The sequence below is a fragment of the Corythoichthys intestinalis genome, chromosome 5 (genome assembly GCF_030265065.1).
Source record: "Corythoichthys intestinalis isolate RoL2023-P3 chromosome 5, ASM3026506v1, whole genome shotgun sequence".
In the NCBI taxonomy this organism is placed as follows: Eukaryota; Metazoa; Chordata; class Actinopteri; order Syngnathiformes; family Syngnathidae; genus Corythoichthys; species Corythoichthys intestinalis.
This window is the reverse complement of record NC_080399.1, coordinates 42,427,680-42,448,624: the sequence shown is the minus strand read 5'-3', so window position 1 is coordinate 42,448,624 and position 20,945 is coordinate 42,427,680. Positions and strand designations below refer to the sequence as shown.

The 20,945-nt window shown below is 37.7% G+C and overlaps 1 protein-coding gene and 1 non-coding gene across 3 annotated transcripts; one reads left to right on the top strand and one right to left on the bottom strand.

Annotated features, from left to right (window-relative positions):
- Nucleotides 1-97: 97 nt before the first annotated feature.
- trnay-gua (transfer RNA tyrosine (anticodon GUA)) lies at nucleotides 98-185 on the bottom strand. Its single transcript is given in 2 exon segments — nucleotides 98-133; nucleotides 149-185. It is a non-coding gene; the product is annotated as a tRNA-Tyr (tRNA).
- Nucleotides 186-287: 102 nt separating this feature from the next.
- On the top strand, nucleotides 288-19,324 carry nr2c1 (nuclear receptor subfamily 2, group C, member 1). Of its 2 annotated transcripts, none has more exons than XM_057837637.1 (14): nucleotides 288-406; nucleotides 2,226-2,359; nucleotides 2,470-2,706; nucleotides 4,884-4,956; nucleotides 5,062-5,241; nucleotides 5,319-5,469; nucleotides 9,916-10,012; nucleotides 10,614-10,795; nucleotides 13,355-13,508; nucleotides 13,584-13,705; nucleotides 13,772-13,917; nucleotides 14,014-14,151; nucleotides 14,252-14,357; nucleotides 15,894-19,324. In XM_057837637.1, the coding sequence occupies exons 2-14, from the start codon at nucleotides 2,291-2,293 to the stop codon at nucleotides 16,063-16,065; spliced, it is 1,827 nt and encodes a 608-aa protein (XP_057693620.1). In that variant the 5' UTR covers nucleotides 288-406; nucleotides 2,226-2,290; the 3' UTR covers nucleotides 16,066-19,324. The 2 variants fall into 2 exon arrangements, with proteins under 2 accessions (XP_057693620.1, XP_057693621.1); XM_057837638.1 differs by lacking the exon at nucleotides 288-406 and adding an exon at nucleotides 411-555.
- The last annotated feature ends 1,621 nt before the right edge of the window (nucleotides 19,325-20,945 follow it).

The following is a 20,945-nucleotide window of genomic DNA, read 5'->3' as shown; positions in this document are numbered from 1 at the left end:
TTTTATGTTATCAATATACATATCTGGCCAATTGGAGATAAAATAGTGATGAAAAAAATAATTCGACACTTCAAAAAAAAAAAAAAAAAAAAAAATGTCCTTCGAGCCGGATTTGAACCAGCGACCTAAGGATTTCAGCTTTGAGCCTCTACAGTCCTCCGCTCTACCAACTGAGCTATCGAAGGTGGCATACGAATTGCCAGGCTTCGCTATACGTAGTAACTGCAAGGAAGACATTGTGCTACGTTTCAATGTTTATCATGCTACATTGGTATCAACGCGCATGCGTATGCCTTCCAATGGTGGGGGGAAAGGGGTCACGAACTCTGACCCTCTCATAAAACTGCACAAAAGATAATTTGTCTGGATATTAAAGGATATAATTCATGTAACAGCTAATGGACAGGTAAGAAAAAAATAATTTTTGCATGCGCTGAGGGTCAGCGTCGCCGTTCCTCGCCGATAATCAAGGGGAGGAAGCGCTGAGAACAGCCGTGCTGCCATTGGCTTCCTACTAGCACTCGGCTAAAAGCTCGCTCGTTAGCACGACAACAAGTAAGTAGACGAGTCGTGTCAATAATCCCCTTAACGATCAGGATCGTACTTTAAATGTATTCATCAATGTTGGCAAAAGTATTGCATTTAATCTCTATCCCGCGTGCTAGCTGCTTGCTAGCCGCGCCAAGTAGCTGACGTTAGCTCAAACGCATACAATTGCTAACTTTCCATTATAACCAAGTATGCAAACGGAACGAGAACTTCGAAAGTAGTAATATTTACTGAGGTTTTGTGGGGGAACTCCAAATCTATTTAAATTTCAAATGTGTCTGTCGTCCCCGCGGTTGCTGTGTTTCCGCCCCGCTCATACGGGCCTCTTAGCATACTTTAACCCTTCAAATTTGACCTTTCACCGACAGGAAAAGAAATACCTTTATCTTCCGTATCGATTTTCATAGCGGGGACAAATTAGAATTAAAGAATTTGACATTCAGGCAACGAACATTAGTTGGTCATTAGTCAATGCGTCAATGAAAACAACCATAAACCTTTATATAACCACGGAAATTAGACTCAATAACGCAGAACGAGGGCTCGCTCTTTCCCTCTGAAGAAAATACAGCACAATAAACGTTATATAAATAAAATGTTTACATTAAAGATTATGGTTGACATAAAAGAATACATAAAAACGGTGCATCTACAATTACAAAAAGTTCTGTATCAACGTATCGTCTACCCAGAGTAGGTAGAGAGATATAGACCAAATGTAATGCAACATGCAAACAGAAGTCAGCGCAGGAAAAACTGCTCTTAACATTTTAATTGAAAACCATAAACAATTCGCAATAAACAATTCGCAATGGCCAGTTTTAATGTGACCCTTGTTTCAGGAACAGGGGTATGCGTTTGCGACAACATTCACATTACTATTACAAGACTTCTGTGGATTTGGACTGTCTGAAACGTCTGTCTTCCTAGAAAGAGCCATTTAAATTGATTTATTTTCATCTCAAAAACTGGCTTTGCAACCTTCAACTAATTTTTTCCTGTCTTGTCAAGCATATATGATGTTTTTCAAGCCAAAAGAGTGAATGTTTGCAGAGTCTTTCAGCCTTTAGTGTGCACTGGTGCTTGTGTTGTATAAAGTAAAATAAGTTTCATTACATTGTTAAAAAGTTGCTGCTGTCAGCTCTCGAGCTCTGTCCCTGAGGTTGTCAGTATTTATCCAGTGGCGAAATAAACTGGTGATGTACCAGTAATGTATCCAAATTTGTGAAATTGAATCTGACTTGAAAAAGTAAAACTGGGTGCCCCAATTTTGCATGTAACTTTTCATCTTTTTCAGAACATACAATTGTACGTCACCACAATGTTACAAACTTCATTACAACACTCATCATTTGCTCAGTTTATAATAAATGTCAAGCATTATATGCAAAACATGCATTAAGTGAAAGTAAAACTTTGAACGTGTCTCAAACAACTGTAGTGTACAAGTGTACACGTGGGGTGAGGGGCCAACATGAGGTGATTCTTATAAAGCCTGGTCCTTCAGCCCATCTGAGCAGATTAATAATGCCTGCATTCTTAATACATGCTGTATTGGCTTAATTTACAGCTGTTTCGGGAGTTGTAAGTTTATTATTATTGATATAATATCATCGTGATAGTGTAGGTATGACGAGGAATGTCCCTTCCTAAGGTATAATGTGTTTCCTCCCTAGGTGTGTATACTGAATGGGTCACTGAGGCGTGGTGCAGTGGAAAAGTCGATGTGTGCAGTTTGAGTATGGATGGGCAGAATCAGAGGATACAGCTTGTGTCAGCAGATAACACCATGTCAATGGGCCGAATTCAGGTAATCTCATTTTATGTGTATATTTGTCACAGCATGTTCCATGGTTATTTTAGCCCATGGTAGCTGATTGATGTATATTAATTGGCTGATCTTCTACACTTTCCTTCCAGATTGTAACCGATCCACAGACTGGCCAAAAGCTCCAGATTGTCACCTCCGTTGAGCCCGTGTCTCCTGGAAAGCAGCAGTTTATCCTCGCGAATGCGGACTATTCCTCTTCCAGTGGCAAGGTGATCCTGGCCAAGCAGGAAGGGTCCCCCAACAAGGTCATCCTCACCACTCCGGACAGCTCCAGGGTTAACCAGCTGCTATTTGCCTCTCCCGATCTGTCTGGGTCGCAGATTCAGGTGTGATCCCCATTCATTGTTCACATTCTGCAAATATTGTGGATTTTAAGTGACCGAAAATCTTGTCGTTCAGATCTCACCTTTAATTGTCCTCTGTCAAAGTGTCCTAGCTCAGAATACTGAACGGTAAATTGCCTCCAGATTGACACGGTTAATGAAAAACATCCCGTTTGCCTCAAGCGGTTAAAAAAAGATGTTTTTTTTTTTTTTTTTTAAATCATCATGGTTTTACAATATTAAGATTAGTTTGGATTTAGACTTGCACTCCATTATTGAATTACATTGTATCACAGTATGCCGACCAGTGTTGCGCACTCCTAGAAGAGATTGAGCATAATTAATAGAAAAGACAGTAGGTGTTAAACTAATACACATTTATTATCAGATCATATTTATATTGTATTTGTATTTCTCTCTTCTTCTTTTTTTTAACTACTTGTTATAAAAAGTTAAATTTGCAAACAAAATTAAATGAATTGTTTTAACATTTTTGGTGTCTAAAGTTACAGTGTATACTTGTTTGATATGTCCATTTTAAATTGCTGCAATTTTCTAGTGTGTGGTAGTTTTTTTTTTAACGACCAACAATCAAGATTATAGGCCTGTGTGTTAAATTCCAATTCTGATCGCAAGACACAAGAGAATTTCTCTTCAAAAAATTGTCTTGTAACTGTACTGTACGACTGGGAGGTCACATTTGGCCAAACAACAACAGAAAAATGACTAAGCAAACACCATCACCTTCAAATTCAAAAATCAAATGTGAATTAAATCGCAATTGAAAGAATTGAATCAATCCATAATTTTCAATACCCGGCCTTAATGAATAACAAAAAATATCCACTTTTGAAGTGCAATTTTGGGTGTTTCCATTATGGAAGCCCAAAAGAGTCAAATAACTAAAAACAACATTTTATAATACAGTGGTACCGCTACATACAAAGATAATTCGTTCCAGGACCTAACCCTAACCCTAAGTTGAAATGGTCGTATGTTGAGCAGGATTTTACCATAACAATACATTATAATTCCATCAATTCGTTCCACAGCCCAAAAACCTACACAAAATCCTTAATAAATAGTGTTGTTACTATTGCAAATAGCAATTACAAAGAGCAAATCAAATACAATGGGAACAAAAATAGGAATAATAATATACTAATAGTAATGATAATAATAATAATGCCTGTAATAATGTAACAAATCGGGTTCTAATGTGGAAGTTTTATTTTGTGTGATGTACCTGAACATACCGCTGGGTTGACGGCAGAGTGAGAGAATGCCGCTGAGATATTACTTTCACTTTTAACGTCTTGTTGTTGCTAGCAGTTGGCGCGTTGTGTTGCACAAGTTCTGAAATAAATGATTAAAAACCTGACGAAGCTGGCGATCTCTTTGGCAATGGTTGTCACCTTAACTTATAAAGACTGGAAAACGGAGGTCGGAGGAGTATTGTTTAGCAGTTCAAGGACGCGCACCCCACGCTCATATTTTTCCATTGGTAAGCCTCACACTTTCTTTTTTCACCACCTGCTTTAACATTCTTGGAACCCATATTGATTTCTCTCACAAGAAAATCCGCTGTGTGTCAGTCTTGCGGGAAACAATGAAATTGCAACGCTGTCATAAATCGTCGTATTTCGAGCATTTCGTCGGATGTAGAAACAATTGGTGAGTCAAATTTTCTGTCGGATGTCGAAAACATCGTGTGTTGAAGAGATCAAATGTAGAGGTACTACTGTATTTACTATTTCAGTAAATAAATATGTAATATGGCCCTTAAATTGTAAAAAAAATAACGTTTGTATTTATTATGACTCTTTTGGGCTTGCATAGTGTATATGAATAAATGTCCACTTGTATTTGTCGTCAACCAACAGATTAAGAACAAATACAAGGCAGTATTGAAAACAAGATGGAAAACACAATTAAAAAAAAGCACACTTTTCCTCTTATTTAGAGAACTTTGAGTCATACGATCATCTCCTAAATCTTGAGAGTAAAAACAGGCACCAAGGATTACAGTTTTCAATTTTTAAGGTTAAAGTGTGTGGAAGGGGTAAAACAATACATGATGCCTCTATATTAAATATTTTCACCTATAAAATGGGTTGAGTCTATACAGCCTCAAATTCTTGCAGGGTGTTCAATAACCCTATTCTCTTGCCCCTTGTCAGTTTGTAACCGAGGACCAGTCTATTGCCAAGCCAATAGTTGAGTACTGTGTTGTCTGCGGAGACAAGGCCTCAGGTTGGAATTAACTTTAATTTGCCTTCACTCTATTTTTCCCAGTGACGCACAATTTGCAAATGTTTTTCCCCATTGCCATGACCTTGTTTTTCGTCCCTGTTGTAGGGCGCCATTATGGTGCAATCAGCTGCGAGGGCTGCAAGGGTTTCTTTAAACGCAGCATCAGAAAGAACCTTTTGTACACCTGCAGGGGCTCGGGCGAGTGCGCCATCAACAAAATCCACCGAAACCGGTGCCAGTTCTGTCGACTGCAGCGCTGTATTGCTGTCGGCATGAAACAGGACTGTACGAAATTTCACTCAATGTGAGTACTGTATGACGCTCATTCAAGCAGTCACAGAAGTGTGCTGCTGTTATTGCAGCTGTGCAGTGCGAGAGGAAACCGATGGATGCGCCCAACCGGGAGAAGCCTGTCAACTGTGCTGCCTCCACAGAGAAGATCTACATTCGCAAAAACCTGTGCAGCCCACTGGCTGCCACACCCACCTTTGTGTGTGATAAAGAGACTTCCAGGTGACACAGTAAATTTATAGCTTTTGTACATTCATCCATTAATTTTCGCGGGCTGTCAGGCCTCTCAAGTTGTGACTTAGGTTGTTGTTGTTCTTGGAGACACGAACTTTATGTCCTACTTCTCCATCAATCGTGAACTAATCGTCTATAAACTAGGTAGCCATGCAACATGGACCGGTAACTATCAATCCTCAAAGCACGAACATGTGTAAATAATGGATTGAATTTGTGTTGGATAAAGTGTAACAAAACAATTTTACTACAGGAAACGCTCCAATACCGATGTAATATTTTCAAGATTTTGTTTAGTGGGAAACATTTTTCTTCTACTGTATGTGAAAACTGTAAAACTAAACACAGCATAGTGGGAATTGGTTTACTGGTATGCCTCATAGTTTTTAGGTAGAGGCTTCAAATCTCTTCCTGCTTGGTTTCCATTTTTATTGCAGGCTTAAGGCCTGTCAAATCGCCACTCAAGTTGTTGTTCTTGTTCTTGTGGACAATAACATTGACGTCAGCCTTTAATAGCAAACTTTTTTTATTTTTTATTTTAATGACACTTGTTGGCACAGCTGACTAAAGGCCAGTGACGGAACACCAGTAAATCGCAGGGCCCTCCTCCCCCTTGATTTTGTAAACCAACATTTTAGTTACGAGCGTCATACGCTGCAGATGGGTGATTTTCATGAAAGTATGCATTACAGTAATATCGAACATTTACTAAAGCTAGCTTGAAAAGCAGAATGGTATGATGACTCAGTAATTTTTTTTCATCAACAGTTTGAGCTCCAAAAAAGGGCAAGGCATAAAAACAATTAAAACAGGGAATAGAAAAAAAGTCCTTTAACTTGAAATCTGGCGTATATGGGCAGTTATGAATACGATGTGGTAAACAGTACCGTAGTACTTTATTTACAGTTAAATACCTCATTGATTTAATGTCTAAAAACATGTCATATTAAACATTATGGTAATGATCACCTATGGTGGGAAAGTACTCTAATTTTCGCACGATAAGGCGCACCTGACTATAAGCCGCCACCCACCAAATTTGACATGAAAACAACATTTGTTCATAGATAAGCTCGACTGGACTATAAACCGCAGCTTTCCTCACTGTATTATGGGATATTTAGACCAAAAGATATTAACCGGTAACATTTATTTGACAGCAGCATCATACGACTGTTGTGAAACCAAATGAACCCTCGTGAATTGGTTCAAGAGGCTTCATTTGACCATCACTGCTCCCTTGGGGAGACAGTCATCCTTTTACTGCCACCTGCTGTCAACACTGTTGTCATCCAACATGCTTCCTGGCATACATTCCAGCGCTACAGATACAAATAACAATAAAAACTCATGTTCTGTGCTAAATATTTCTTCAGTTACTGTTCCAGTTGTTTTATTAATTGCTAGTTATAATGTTTGGTCACACTTTATTTTACAGTGGCGCCATAAGACTGTCATTAGACAATCATAATTATGACATGACACTGTCCTGAGCATTAATGAATGCTTATAAGAGATGTCATTTAGTGTTATCCGGCAAATTGTCTCACTTTTGAATAGATGTAAAAGATCTAAGCTGGAAATAAATGGAGTTTGTGACATAATTTGCCTGATGAGGCTTAATGACATAAGCTTTCAGTAATGCCCATGATAGTGTCATGTCAAAATTATGATGCCACTGTCAAATAAAATGTTACCAATTAACCCAAGTAAATCAATAAATAAGCCACACTGGACTATAAGCCACAGGTATCAAAATGAAGGAAAAAAGTCGCGGCTTATAGTCCGAAAATTACGGTAGTCACATGTTAACATAAAGTTAACTAGTATTACCAATATCAAGAATGCCAAACAATGTTACCTTGTAGCCGTCTTTTGTTTTGCCTTCTTTGTGGTGCATTAGGGGTCAGAATAACTTTATTTAAAAGGAAAAAAAAAAAGAAAAAGAAGATTGTGACGGGACCCTGAACACAGTGCAACAGTGATGAAAGCGGCATGCTTTGACACTAGATTTTCCATAAATATTGTTTTATACAAAGCAAGAATCCATTATTGCTGATCATAATCTGCTAAATTATATCATTTTAAACAAATGTGTATATATATATATATATATATATATATATATATATATATATATATATATATTAGGGCTGTCCCAAACGACTAATTTTCTCCCGATTAGTCAGCCGACTATTTTTACGATTAGTCGACTAATCTAATAATTTAAAAAATTATTATTATTTTTTTTTTTACTAATTTAGCAATGAAATTTTTGTTGACGCTTATCAATTCACAAAAAACATATTGGAACACTCAAATCATTTATTAAAGTACAAATAAACACGTAAATAACAATAATAAATCACAAATAAACAATGAGTTCAAATGCTGATAGAATTAACTAGTGTAGCATCCCGATTGAAAAGATCGTCTCTTAAACTGATGGTTTACAACTTTTATTCCATCCTTGATGTAAACACACCGTAAGAGCTACGGTGCACACAAATAAAGCAACACAATTAGAAATTAACAAAAACTTTTCACTTTTTTCCTTTTAAACCTTATTTATATATCAATGAATTGCCTATATGAATTGCCTTTACCTTATTACCTTATCATTGACAATCTCTCCCTTGAGTGCAATCACTGTATATACTGTATATATTCATGACCTTTTAACCTTATATAATTTTCTATACCATAAAATAAACCATAACATGAAATAAATCTTTCAATTAGCATTAAGAACAATACTAATAGCACTTATAGGCCCATTGTCAATGAAACATTATTATTTAGTAAGGCGACAGCACCCTCTGGTGTACAAAAAATGGAGAATAAAAAAATAATAATTACAAACTGCGTGAAGGCGCTTGAGGTGTTTATTCACGGCCGACGTGCAGCCAAGCTTGGCACTGAAGAGACAGGACAGAAGAGTGTACTCTCCTTAGTTTCTTTGAAATAAGTCAATGTTTTGGACACTCTGGTGCGCTTTTTTTGGCTTTGTGCCGCTTTCCCCGCTTGCAAACAGAGCATCCGACATTCTAACTTTCCACGCATATATTTTTTTAAACCTTCATTAACCGTCGACGGGATGTTGTGCTCGTCGACGGATTTACATCATCGATGACGTCGACTATGTCGACTAGTCGGGACAGCTCTAATATATATATATTTTTTTATGAACTGGAATGTTTATGGTACTGTATTAAGAAGAGGTACAACAATTAACCGATTAATCGACAACTAATCGATAAACAAATTAATCGACAACTATTTTGATAATTAATTGTTTAGGACCTTCTTCACCTTAAACTTGTCTAAATTCTTGAAATTATATATATATATATATATATATATATATATATATATATATATATATATATATATATAAAACTTCTCAGTTGTAAATATTATCAGATTTCTTCTTTACATTTTTGTTAAGTCAAAGTAGGACATGAACAAACTCACATTTTTGCCAATTTTCGGACATTTTGCTTTCTAGTTTCTTAATAAGGCTGCAACAACTAATCGATTAATTCAAATAATTAATTCCCAACGAATTTGTTAATTGAATTGGGAATTAATTAATTCAAATAATTAATTCCCAACGAATTTGTTAGACTACAGTTAGGTTAGGAAGCTGTAATAAAATATTATTTTTGAAGGAAATAGTCATCCTTTTTGACTTTCTTGTTACTAACAACATGCCTAAAACAACATCAAGGTAAATTATGAAGGTAATTGAAAAAAGTGACATTTATCTGATTAATCGTCAGATTAGCCGATTATGAAAATAATTGTTAGTTGCAGCCCTAGTATTAGGGTGAAAACAGCTAAAGCTTTTCATAGATGCATTGCAGTAATGAATTTCTGGCTCTAAAATCTGATTTAAAAAACATACAAATTACTAGTTTGGTAACAAATCGTGGACTGGGCTACATAATAGTCGTGGCCATCTTTCACTTAAAAATGAACTTTTTCAGATTTTCATGACTACCGGTATATTCTTAAAAGACTTAGTTTGGGTTAGCTTCATTAGAATCACCCTTCTCGAGTAAGAGGAATGATGTAATTAAAGTACTGTACTTGCATGGGAGCATGGAGAAGCCATTCACAAGTGTAATTTCAGCCATTACTTGAACAGGATAAACGAATACCAAATGAGAGCACTTGCAAGGGTGAGTCATCCCTGATTTCACTCACCAGGCCACTCCTCTTAAAGCACAAGACAAGACCTTGATCAAGTGCATCCCAGTGAAAATGAGGGGGGGGGTCATCAAAATCCCCTCTATGACAAATTGCCTTGTTGTTGGCAGGGTACCAGTCTAGTGCAATTTCCAGTCAGAGCTAAAGAAATTTACTGAATGTTTAGATGTTATTATTTAAATTAACGTGATTTGCGACTAAATATTCATCCATACAAAACAGGTCTACACATTTGCTGGAGTCAAGCATGTTGCTCAACATCCAGCAACCATTCTCTAAGCTGGAAAATACCATCTTGATCCCAGCATCACCAGAAAAGGTAACTGTATTATAAGAGATACACTTGAAAGAATAGCAATATTACATTGAAATCCTGTCAAGTTCATGTTAATGAGTGGAACTACTTAAGAGTTCTAATTTACATGTTGAATTTATATTTCACTTCATTCAATATACTTGTATTATTTTAGTCCTTTTTACACATTATGTACGATGTAAAAAACCAATAGATCAATAGAAGGCATCTTTCTACTATATACAGTCTAGGTTGGATTTATTTGGATGTACTATTAGCTGTTGAGAATCATACTGTATTTTTACCACTATTAGGCACACCGGGTTATAAGGCGCATTAGTGCATCAATGTATTTTATTTGCCCTTTATCTTTTAACATTGTAATTATTGTTTTATTTATGTACTAGTTGTTTATTGTTTTAATCATGGGTTTAATGAATGTGTGTGTTGAGCATTTTACTAAGCATATAATACAGTTATGCTCCAACAAAATAGGTCCAAGGTCATTATGCACTACTGGAATTCATACGTTGTCAAATTGCTGATTTTAAGTATGCGTTAGTCAGATAAATGCAGTGAATATTCCCAGGATACCCACGTTATTTTGTGCCGGTGTCTCTTTCAGCACAACGACCCATCTCAAAGTGACCTTGGCACTCTGGCCAACGTGGTGACCTCCCTCGCCCACCTCAACAAGGCAAGAGAGACAAGTGACAGTACAGGCGAGCTAGTTGGTGTCGAAACACTCAGCAACGGCGACAGCTCCATGACAGACATGCAGGATGACGAGCAAAGCGATATCACTAGGTGAGCGACAATGCGTCAAGAAGAGAAAAAGTTCCCTGATGTTTGGTAATCGCGGAAACACAGAATACCTGTAATACGATTTCTAGCAGGACTCCAAGTGGCCTTATGTTTAAAGATTTATAATGAAATTAGCAGACAATTGGACTCCAGCATTAGGAACTCGAGTCACAAATTTGATGACTTTCAAGTGGACACAAAACAATACACAGACTTGGACCGGAAGAGTCTGAGACTCCACTCAGGAGGCAATGACTGTAGACTTGACTCAAGTTGATTTTGGAGTCAATGACTCATGACTCCACAAGACTTGAGAAGCAAACATACTGTGGTGAGTAGCAGTTTCCACCTGCTGCCACAGCTCCTTGAGGACCGCTACTGTGAGGGCCATTGTGAGTTTTGCAAATCACTGGGTAATTCATTTTGCTTTTATTTTAAAAACGTTCATGCGGCTGCAAAACGCAGAAAGGCCAAATTCCCAATGTGCGACACCTCAATTAACAATCAAAGAGGTATCAAGTCGAACTTTGTCCGGTTTTTGACGTGTTGTAACTTGTAACTTGCAACTTGTAACTAATGTTACATAGTACAGTATGTATAGAGCCTACCCACGTACCACGTGCTCGCTGTATGGTTCCGCCCACTTGTCCGTCAAAACATAGTGTTAACCTGTTACGGCTACGTACATTTCTCCTATTTACGGCGTGTTTTTCTGCTCCTTAACATTAATAATCAAAATGGTGAAGGCGTGAGTGGCTGTTGGTTGCACTAACAGAGAAGATGGAAGGAGAGACTTGAAGTTTTACCGTATTCCGAGGGATCCAAAGAGGAGAGCGAAATGGACGGCTGCAATTCGACGTGAAAACTGGACACCAAAAAATCACCACAGACTATGTAGTAGTCATTTTATATCCGGTAAGATGCATTTAATATATATTTAGAGGGTTTTGGCCTGACAACCACAATTAAGATCATTGCTAGGCTAATCGCCGACAACATACGACGTAGTACGACATAGTTTCAAATTCAAGATGTTTGTGACTTCCCTTTCTTCCACCATCGTTATTTTTTGAATAATATTTAGCTGGTACCAAGTGAAAGAAACTGGCCTCGTCTACGGGGCTGACAAATAACCACAATTAAGATCATTGCTAGGCTAATCGCCGACAACATACGACGTAGTACGACATAGTTTCAAATTCAAGATGTTTGTGACTTCCCTTTCTTCCACCATCGTTATTTTTTGAATAATATTTAGCTGGTACCAAGTGAAAGAAACTGGCCTCGTCTACGGGGCTGACAAATAACCACAATTAAGATCATTGCGAGGCTAATCGCCGACAACATACGACGTAGTACGACATAGTTTCAAATTCAAGATGTTTGTGACTTCCCTTTCTTCCACCATCGTTATTTTTTAAATAATATTTAGCTGGTACCAAGTGAAAGAAACTGGCCTCGTCTACGGGGCTGACAAATAACCACAATTAAGATCATTGCTAGGCTAATCACCGACAACATACACGTATGTATGTAGTGAGTGCTATCGCTAAACCATATAAACATTAAAAGCCCTAGCTCCATTGACAAATGACATGGAATACATTAGACTTGACAGTGGATGTTAGCAAGAACAAAAGATTTTGAATTGAAAATTTCGTAACTCACCTTCCGAGCACAAGATTCCTGCCGAATTTTCGTGTACGAGGACCTGTTTCACCCAACCAGCAACGTAGCATTTATAAGCCTCCAAGCTCTTAAAGTTTTTCAAACTTTCGTGAGAATAGGCTGATTTTGTGTGGACAAGATAGTTGTAAATATCAGGGTCAGGCAGAGACGGTGAAGGCAGCCAGTCAAAAATCATCGATCTAGGCATCAAATATGGATCTGGCGACTGTATAGAACGAAGCTTTTCCACATAACGCCTTTTATGCAACAGATCCAGTGAGTATGCGGCATCAGAAAGCACCGGGTCTTCCATGAAATGCATTTTAAATTCCGCCATCAATTGAAAACAATGCTAATACAGAGTCAAAATGACGGACAAGTGGGCGGAACCATACAGCGAGCACGTGGTACGTGGGTAGGCTCTATAGCGGGCTGAACACATCTTTCTTTTGTCCCCCTTTTCATTTTTTGTGTGTAGGTAGGTTGTATAATTGCAGGAAATTTAATTTTATACTGAAACACCACCAGAGCCTACAAGTCTATGGTGTTCATCAGTGTCTTCAATCTCAATCTTCAATTCTGTACTTGCCTGGAGTCTGGTTGTTTAAATCAAGACTATGCTAATATATAATTTCCCCAACTATATTGGAGGTCCTTCTCAAAGCTCATTCACTCCCATTTATGAGTATATGCACTTTCAAACTTGGAAACAATTGTACTACCATATAACAGTCAGCTGAGTACAGGATTTTACCAGCTTGAAAAATAGTGAATTCGTTTTTTTTTTATTTTTATTTTTTTTTAATATTTCTATATTAATCCCTATAATTCACATACATTCCTTTTGATTTCCAGAGAAAGTTTGCAATTACAATATGCAATTATGTCATCCAGAGCCTTTGACACTCTGGCCAAAGTCCTTCACTCTGGCGACGGCTCTTCACCGACCAACCTAGAGGCCACCATGCAGCTGATGTCGGGCGACCAGTCCGGCCCAGTGTTAGAGCTTGAGGGCTCACTGCTCTCAGATAGCCATATTCCATTCAAAGTAAGCATGTAGCCAGCTAATTGACAGTGTGTGCTCCTCTTTTCTATTACATTACTCACAATTTTGCTTGTACAGCTTATGATGCCTGTACCTGTGCCAGAGTACCTCAATGTCAACTACATCTGCGAGTCAGCCTCACGACTTCTTTTTCTCTCTATGCATTGGGCACGCTCCATACCTGCCTTCCAAGCATTGAGGTAAATCACATGGACTGTCAATGTGAAGTTTCTTCATAACTATAGTAACCCATCATGTTTTTGCAGCGGTCAAGAGGACAACGACATTAACCTGATGAAAGCCTGTTGGAACGAGCTGTTTGCTTTGGGTCTGGCCCAATGTTCCAATGTTATGAACGTCGGAACCATTTTAAGTGCTATCATCAGCCATCTACAGACTAGTTTGCAGGAAGGTAGGTGTATATTGGTACCTTGACTTAATAGCTACCCAGATTATGAGGTTCTGCAATGCTCTACATGTTTGTTTGCTCGCTCCTTGTCACCAACAGAGAAACTCTCCCAAGACCGGGTTAAACTGGTGATGGAGCACATCTGGCGATTGCAGGAGTTCTGTAACAGCATGACTAAGCTGTCTCCCGATGCTTACGAATATGCCTTCCTTAAAGCCATTGTTCTCTTCAGTCCTGGTGCGTCTTATCAAAAAATTTAAACAAAGAATTTAGAAATATAAGGCTAAATTTGCACACATATTTACTGTGCGTGTTTTTTCATGTAATTTTTCTTCAGATCATCCTGGCATAGACAATATTCTGCAAATAGAGAGGTTCCAAGAGAAGGCTTACATGGAGTTGCAGGACTACGTGACGAGAACGTATCCAGAAGATACCTACCGGTCAGTATTGCAAATACTCCAAAACCTGCACTAAAGTAGTAGTAAACTCATAGCCACGGAAAATGTTTGTATTATGAAAACCAATAATGGCGATAGCTGAGCGTGCCTTCTTGGGCTGCATGAACCCCCATTAACTGCAACAAGCAAAAATCAATGACATACGTAGAGAGACTATATTTAAAAAATGTATTGACTAGGAGTGTAAGACACACTAAAATATTATTTTTGTTCGTTCGTTCGTTTTTGTTTTTTTTTTATGTTTGGTTCATTCTCGGTACAAAAACGGCAGGAAAAAACTTAAAATGCTTTTAAAAATGTAAACTCTGGAACTTGAGTAAATACGTATAAATAATAGTGACCCTTTTTGGCTGATGTTGCACTCGGAGTTATGAAAACATAAATAAAACAATTGTAACAAATATAAAATCTTAAAATTATGAATAAAAAGCAAAATTTTAAACTTTGAATACTTAACAGAACGAACCTGAAATTGACAAATGTAATTGTCAAGGTTTAATTTTTTTTTTTAGCCACATTTTCTGCAGAAAGCACATCTGGTTGCTGTGACAATCTCTAGCTTATTTTCTTATGTGTAGATTCAACATTCATTGTTGGATTGTGCCGTATTAAGTGGGTTAAAATAACGTGCAGCAGTGTCGACATAACTTGGGTTTGGTCCATTGCTAAGTTTAAAGGAGAAGCCAAAAAGTGTTCCCCATGCTGCCACCGGTTGTAACGTCCGCGGTCTCCCTGGCGCAGCCTGGGTCTCCATTGCAACACCACCAGCCGCTCCAGGCAGGCCCACCGGCCAATACCCCACCAGCCGCTCCAGGTGGGCCCACCAGCCTATCAGTAGTGAAGTCAAAGGGAGCACTGAGCGTCCATGCGGAAACTCCCACAGTAGGTTCCGCACGTTGTGCTAATAATAAATTTTATGAGGGGAAAAAAGTGCATAAATCGAAATCGAAATACTACGCAACTGAACCAAACTGAAAATGAAAAACCGAAACTGTTTAATTTTGATTTTACATGAACTGTTTCACCCTATAATACTGACCCTTCCTATAATCCTCCATTACATTTAAATATGTGAAAATTAATACAATTCCTGATCACTTTGGTATTCTTACTTAAAAAAAAATGGAAAACAATGAGTACCACTACTTTGAGAAAAGTAAAAGATGACACACACTTGCACAAAAATGAGGCAAAACATACTTGTTTTAAGCGGTTTACACACGTCTCTAAATTTTGGGGCGTGGACACAACTCTTAGTTTTTAGGCTCGAAATGACACACAACGGACATGATATGAAATGAACAAGATTCATCTTTTAAGTTGAGGGCATTTACATCCAAATCAGGTGAATTATAATGGAAAGATAGGATAAAGGATCTGATCAAATAAATAAACTTGGTAAAGACACATGGGTGTCGTAATGGAAATAAACTTTTAGAGTCATGGTATTCTACTGTTTGTTGGTGGTGAACTGACAATAATATGTCACAGATAATGTGGTAATTCGTTACTCCGCAGTTTGTCCAAGCTGCTTCTGCGACTTCCTGCTCTACGACTGATCAGTGCGGCAGTCACCGAGGAGCTCTTTTTCGCCGGCCTGATTGGCAATGTGCAGATCGACAGCATTATTCCGTACATACTCAAAATGGACTCCACTGACTACAACAGCCAGTCACTCGCTGGAGTTTGACCCTCTTAAGACCCCATCCTATCTTCTCTTTAGCGTTTAGAAATACTGGACTGTTTCAGCCAGCATCCGGCCACTGCGTGGTTACGGCATCATCTATTTATGGAACCCTTTCAGGTGGGTCAGCAGAGAAGACTCTTTTGAAGTCAAGAGTCCAGTGGGTATTCAAGGAGCGGGCCAAAATGTGCACAATCAGGAATTAACCGTTGCTCAAGTAGAGGGTGCATTTTACTGTACATAAACTACTATTTCATGCTTCGTCGCCTTAAGGCATTTCAGTAAAATTGTTAGCAAAAATGATCAACTGAGACCCATTTCCTATTCACCACTCGCAAAAAGATTGGAATTTTAAGAGTGAATGTTTCAGTACTTTTAATTTATATGCAACAATAGTTGTTTGAACTTGCACTTCTTTACCTATCTGTGACTCTTCCATTCTGTGTCATCACTTGCGAGGCTACAAACAGTAGTGTCATCAACAGTTTGCAGCGAATATGCTCCTATCATAGGTAAAAAAAAATATTTTTGTTTCATCCTGAAATTTTAGCCCAACACACAAGATTCCAAACTTTTTGTGAGTAGTGTACAATCATGCTTTTTTTTTTTTTTTTTTTGTTAAATAAAAAATGTCCTTATGACTTTGTGACTCTTGTTAAAGGTTATAACCTTTTTTAAAAATTGTTATTATTGTGAATTTGTTTGCCCATCCAAAGGATAGGACCAACAGTTCTGTCACTGTGTGTAAATAGAACTGTGGAGCGAGTTTACCAAGGAAAATTTGGTGGAGAACTCTGAGATGATCACATACTGTCTTTTGGACAAAAAAATATATCTATTATGGTCTTGTCATTTGGAAATAAAAACAAGTCTCCATTGTATTTTTATGACTAGTATGTATTGCCACGCGGACTATGGAGTAAGGATCGTTGGGCCTGTAACATTATTGTAATGTAATTTTGTTTTAGCCTCGCAAACTGTTCAGTTTTATATACTGTAAATAGTAAATGGTCATAACTGACTGCAAGAAATGCACTACTGACGAAAGGCGTGACAACACGGAGAAATTTGAGGTACTCTGTTGCCATAGGGACTGAAAAAAATCATAACCGTAAATAACAAGTAGCCGGCAAGAGAAAAATTGGGAGGGCAGTAATCTCTTATTAAGTCTGACAAAAAAATGATCAAAGGAAATATGCCCCCAAATGTGACAAAACCACCAAAAATCAGGCAAGGGTCAAATATTTTAATAATTATCTTTAAACCAATTAATTGGAAAAGATATTTCAAGAAGAATTTAATTCTTGGTTTTAATCAGAAATGAAAGTATTCAAACTCAACCAAATAACTGTACAACCACATATTGATTGTTCCTTAGCATTCATTTTGAAAAATGGCTCAAATTTAATATTTTCTGTTGATAGGCTGCGTTTTATTTGATTTCCAGTTAGTTGTCAATTGATTTATTTGTGGCTATTGTACAGATTCTGCTTACGTTGTTGCCATAGGAATGAAACTCCAAAGAGGAGTAAAAAAAATTACAGTACTGACAAAAATTACAAATATTGAAGAGAAAAAAGATAAAAAAAACAAAAGAACAAAAAAATTAGAAGAAAAAAATATAACATTATTATAATAATGTGTAATTTTAATCAAAAAAATAAACAAGCACAATCTCAAAAATGTGCGTTGTCTTGACACTTTGCTGTGACGTGTTTTAGACGCGTGATCGTTAGCGCTTTGTTATGACCAGAGGTGAGCAGTAACGAGTTACATTTACTGGAGTAACTTGAGACAAATATACTTCTAAGAGTAGTTTTACTAAGCCATATGTTTTACTTTTAATTGAGTAGACTTGTGAAGAAAAAAAGTGCTACTCTTACTCCGCTACTTTGGGCTACACTAGTCATTACATTTGTCCTCTTTATTCTACATATTAGATTTAACTTTGTTTTTTTTTTTATTTTGTTTTGCCACAGATGCCAACAGCGGGCCCAGTTTCACCAATGAGGTGTCGAAACAATAATCACATGACTCGATTATACCAATCACACTCAAGCTTGCCGTTCTATGATCACGCAGGCCTGTTTAATCACGTGGCATCTTCACGCACATATTTGACATAGGCTAGGTTCATAGCGCAGGTCTTAATACACAATTCCAATTTTTTTGTCAATGTTTTTTTTTTTTTTTTTTGTGTGTGCCCGTTCAGACTGCCTTTGTCCATTTAGCCCGTTCAAGGATCACGCATGTGCACTAAAATGCGCGCTAATTCGATGTGCTGTGCAAACTTCCCTGCATGGTCAGGAGCATCAAAATAAATGCTGGCTCAATGCCATTCTTGGGTGATCATATTTTTATTTCCAAAAAGAGGACCCACATATCTGACATAAATAATCCCTGTTTAGTCTTGTATCCAAAGTTATATATGGATTGATAGCATGCGTGCACTGTGCTTGCGTTACACACATATATACGGACAGTTTGCCCGGACTCTCGGCCTTGTAAACTATCTGTAATACTGCTCATTTGTAGCACGGATCCACCCCGCCCCCAAATTTTTGTATGACTGTCGTAAAGCTCACCTCTTCCCGAAAAGCCACGTTCAAGCTATGCGCTAACGCTAATGCACAGCTCCACCGCTAATGCACAGCTCCACCGCTAACTTAGCACCCTGTCTCTCTTGCTCTTTGCTGACGTAATTGCTGCATGAATTCCGATTTGGGGGACTTGACAGTTCAGAACGCAGCCACATTCTGGAAAAGTGTGGCCCAGATTGGATTTTAACCACCTACGAAAGTGACCTACATTGGATTTGAAAAGGTCCACTTTTATGCGACCTTTCCCGTTCAGACCGTCAAGTTAATGCCTGACTCGAATCGGAAAAACACGAAAAAATCAGATTTGTGCATAAAGAACTGCGCTATGAACCTAGCCATAGAGCACCGCTGTCAACATGATTCGAAAGCGCAGATTTTAACCTCTAAGTTTTTATTTGGCAACGTTTGAACACGAAAAACTGGATATGATCCTTTTAATTTCATGTCAGGAAATGTTTTATCCACCAGAGGGCACTCATGCTCTTTGGACGAATAACGCTTTTTTTCTGTAGATTTTTTTTTCTCACACCCGAATTCAATGATTAAAAATATATATATATATATATTTGGCTTAATGTGGTTATGTAATGTGTTATTTTACAGTATAACAATCACAGAGAAAAAATACAGTATAACAATCACAGAGAAAATTTGTTAAAAAAAAAAAAGAAAAAAAACATTGTAAGCAGTTACTCTCAATGTTACTCATTACTTGAGTATTCTTTTTACCAAATACTTTTTTTACTTGAGTACATTTTTTTAATGACTACTTTTACCTGTACTTTAGTTCTATTATTTATTATTTTGTTTTTATTATTATTTTTCCTTGAGTAAAATTTTTGGCTACTCTACCCACCTCTAGTAATGACATATATCCAGACGCGCCTCAGTCTTGCAAGCCGCAGTCAGTTAAAATCGGAGAAATGGCACAAACAAAAACTGACACAGTATTCTCCATGCTTCCGGGTAACTACTTGGTACTGCCCTCGGTCCATTTGCCTTTAGTCAAATGCCTTTCCTTTCTAGTCATACAAAAAACCTGTTTCGGTGAAACTGACTTAATTAGCACATGACTCAAATATCCTCTAAAAGTCCCACCTAATTTGGTATCTCAAAAGCTCAAACATCTAAAACTAAAAAGTGTTTTTTGAAGATCAAAAATTACACATCACGCTCCATTGAACCCTGCACATTGTTTACATGTTGCAGTTTAATCTTCAATGGTGTCTTTATTGTGCAGTTTTTGTGTCATGTGATGGTAGGGATGTCTTGTCATTTGGTGTGAGGTTCTGCTAACTCTTCCTTCCCCACACTGACGTTTTAATCTATTATTGTAAGCACAAATAGCTGAAGCGAGTTCAGTAAATCTACAAGGATAGCTGCACTTCCTTTTCCTCCTTTGCTAAATAGTTGGTTGCATATTTCTTTGTTTAATGTCATGGTTTCTGTAAAGGGCTTTGCTGCAATTGCAGCTGTTGTGAAAGCGCAATTTAAATGGTGACAGTCCATTGCATGAGAAATTAAGACGGGAGGAACAGATTTCAACGTGGGAGACAAATGTGACGTCCTAATGTACTGAGTTCCAATTATTGACATAAAAGATATTGTTACCAAATCAAGTATAGACAAGTTTACTTAGCGAAATATGGGCCGCGCCATCCTTGACGTTTCCTGCTACGAACTTCCAGCTTAGACAGAACAACATAAAGTGTGGCTGAAGTAAGCAGTGTGAAGACAGTTAAACTAAACAGAGGAGTCAATGGAATCACCAAAAATTGATTCAGCATGACGTAGATGAGGCTGTGCTGTGCGTAGTTGTGTGAACTCCTCCTATATAGAGTATATGGTTGGAAGTGGAATAATTTCATCAGCGGCCAGCTACATGGCCCCAGTGTTCAAGTGCGTACGACAGAAAAAATGTCTTAAATAGCATTATTATGTGAATTACAATCATATTTTGAGATGATTCGACTATATACAAAAATTGGGCAAAACGCAGATGACAGAAAATTAGTCTTTTAATCCGCCGTTTAGCCACGCCTATCATTATAGGGCTCTAGCGTCCATGACAGATGGATGACATCGCAGGGTCATGGTTTCACCTGGTTTCGAATTCAGCCCATTGAGGGGGCATTATTCAGAACAAGGAAAATTCGACAAACAGAGCTGCAAAATGTCATTGTTTCAGTCTCTCCAATATTTTTACTGGATATTCTTTTTATCTATGTATTTTTCCCCATTTGCTAAATAAATGGTATAAATGGTCATGACAAGTCTTATGCTAAA

What these genes read in the sequence shown, in the direction of transcription:
- nr2c1 (XM_057837637.1), top strand. Translation starts at nt 2,291, where the DNA reads ATGGATGGGCAGAATCAGAGGATACAGCTTGTGTCAGCAGATAACACC. An exon ending in CTGCGGAGACAAGGCCTCAG is followed by an intron (nt 4,957 to 5,061) that starts GTTGGAATTAAC and finishes TCCCTGTTGTAG; the next exon opens with GGCGCCATTATGGTGCAATC. An exon ending in ACAGACTAGTTTGCAGGAAG is followed by an intron (nt 13,918 to 14,013) that starts GTAGGTGTATAT and finishes TGTCACCAACAG; the next exon opens with AGAAACTCTCCCAAGACCGG.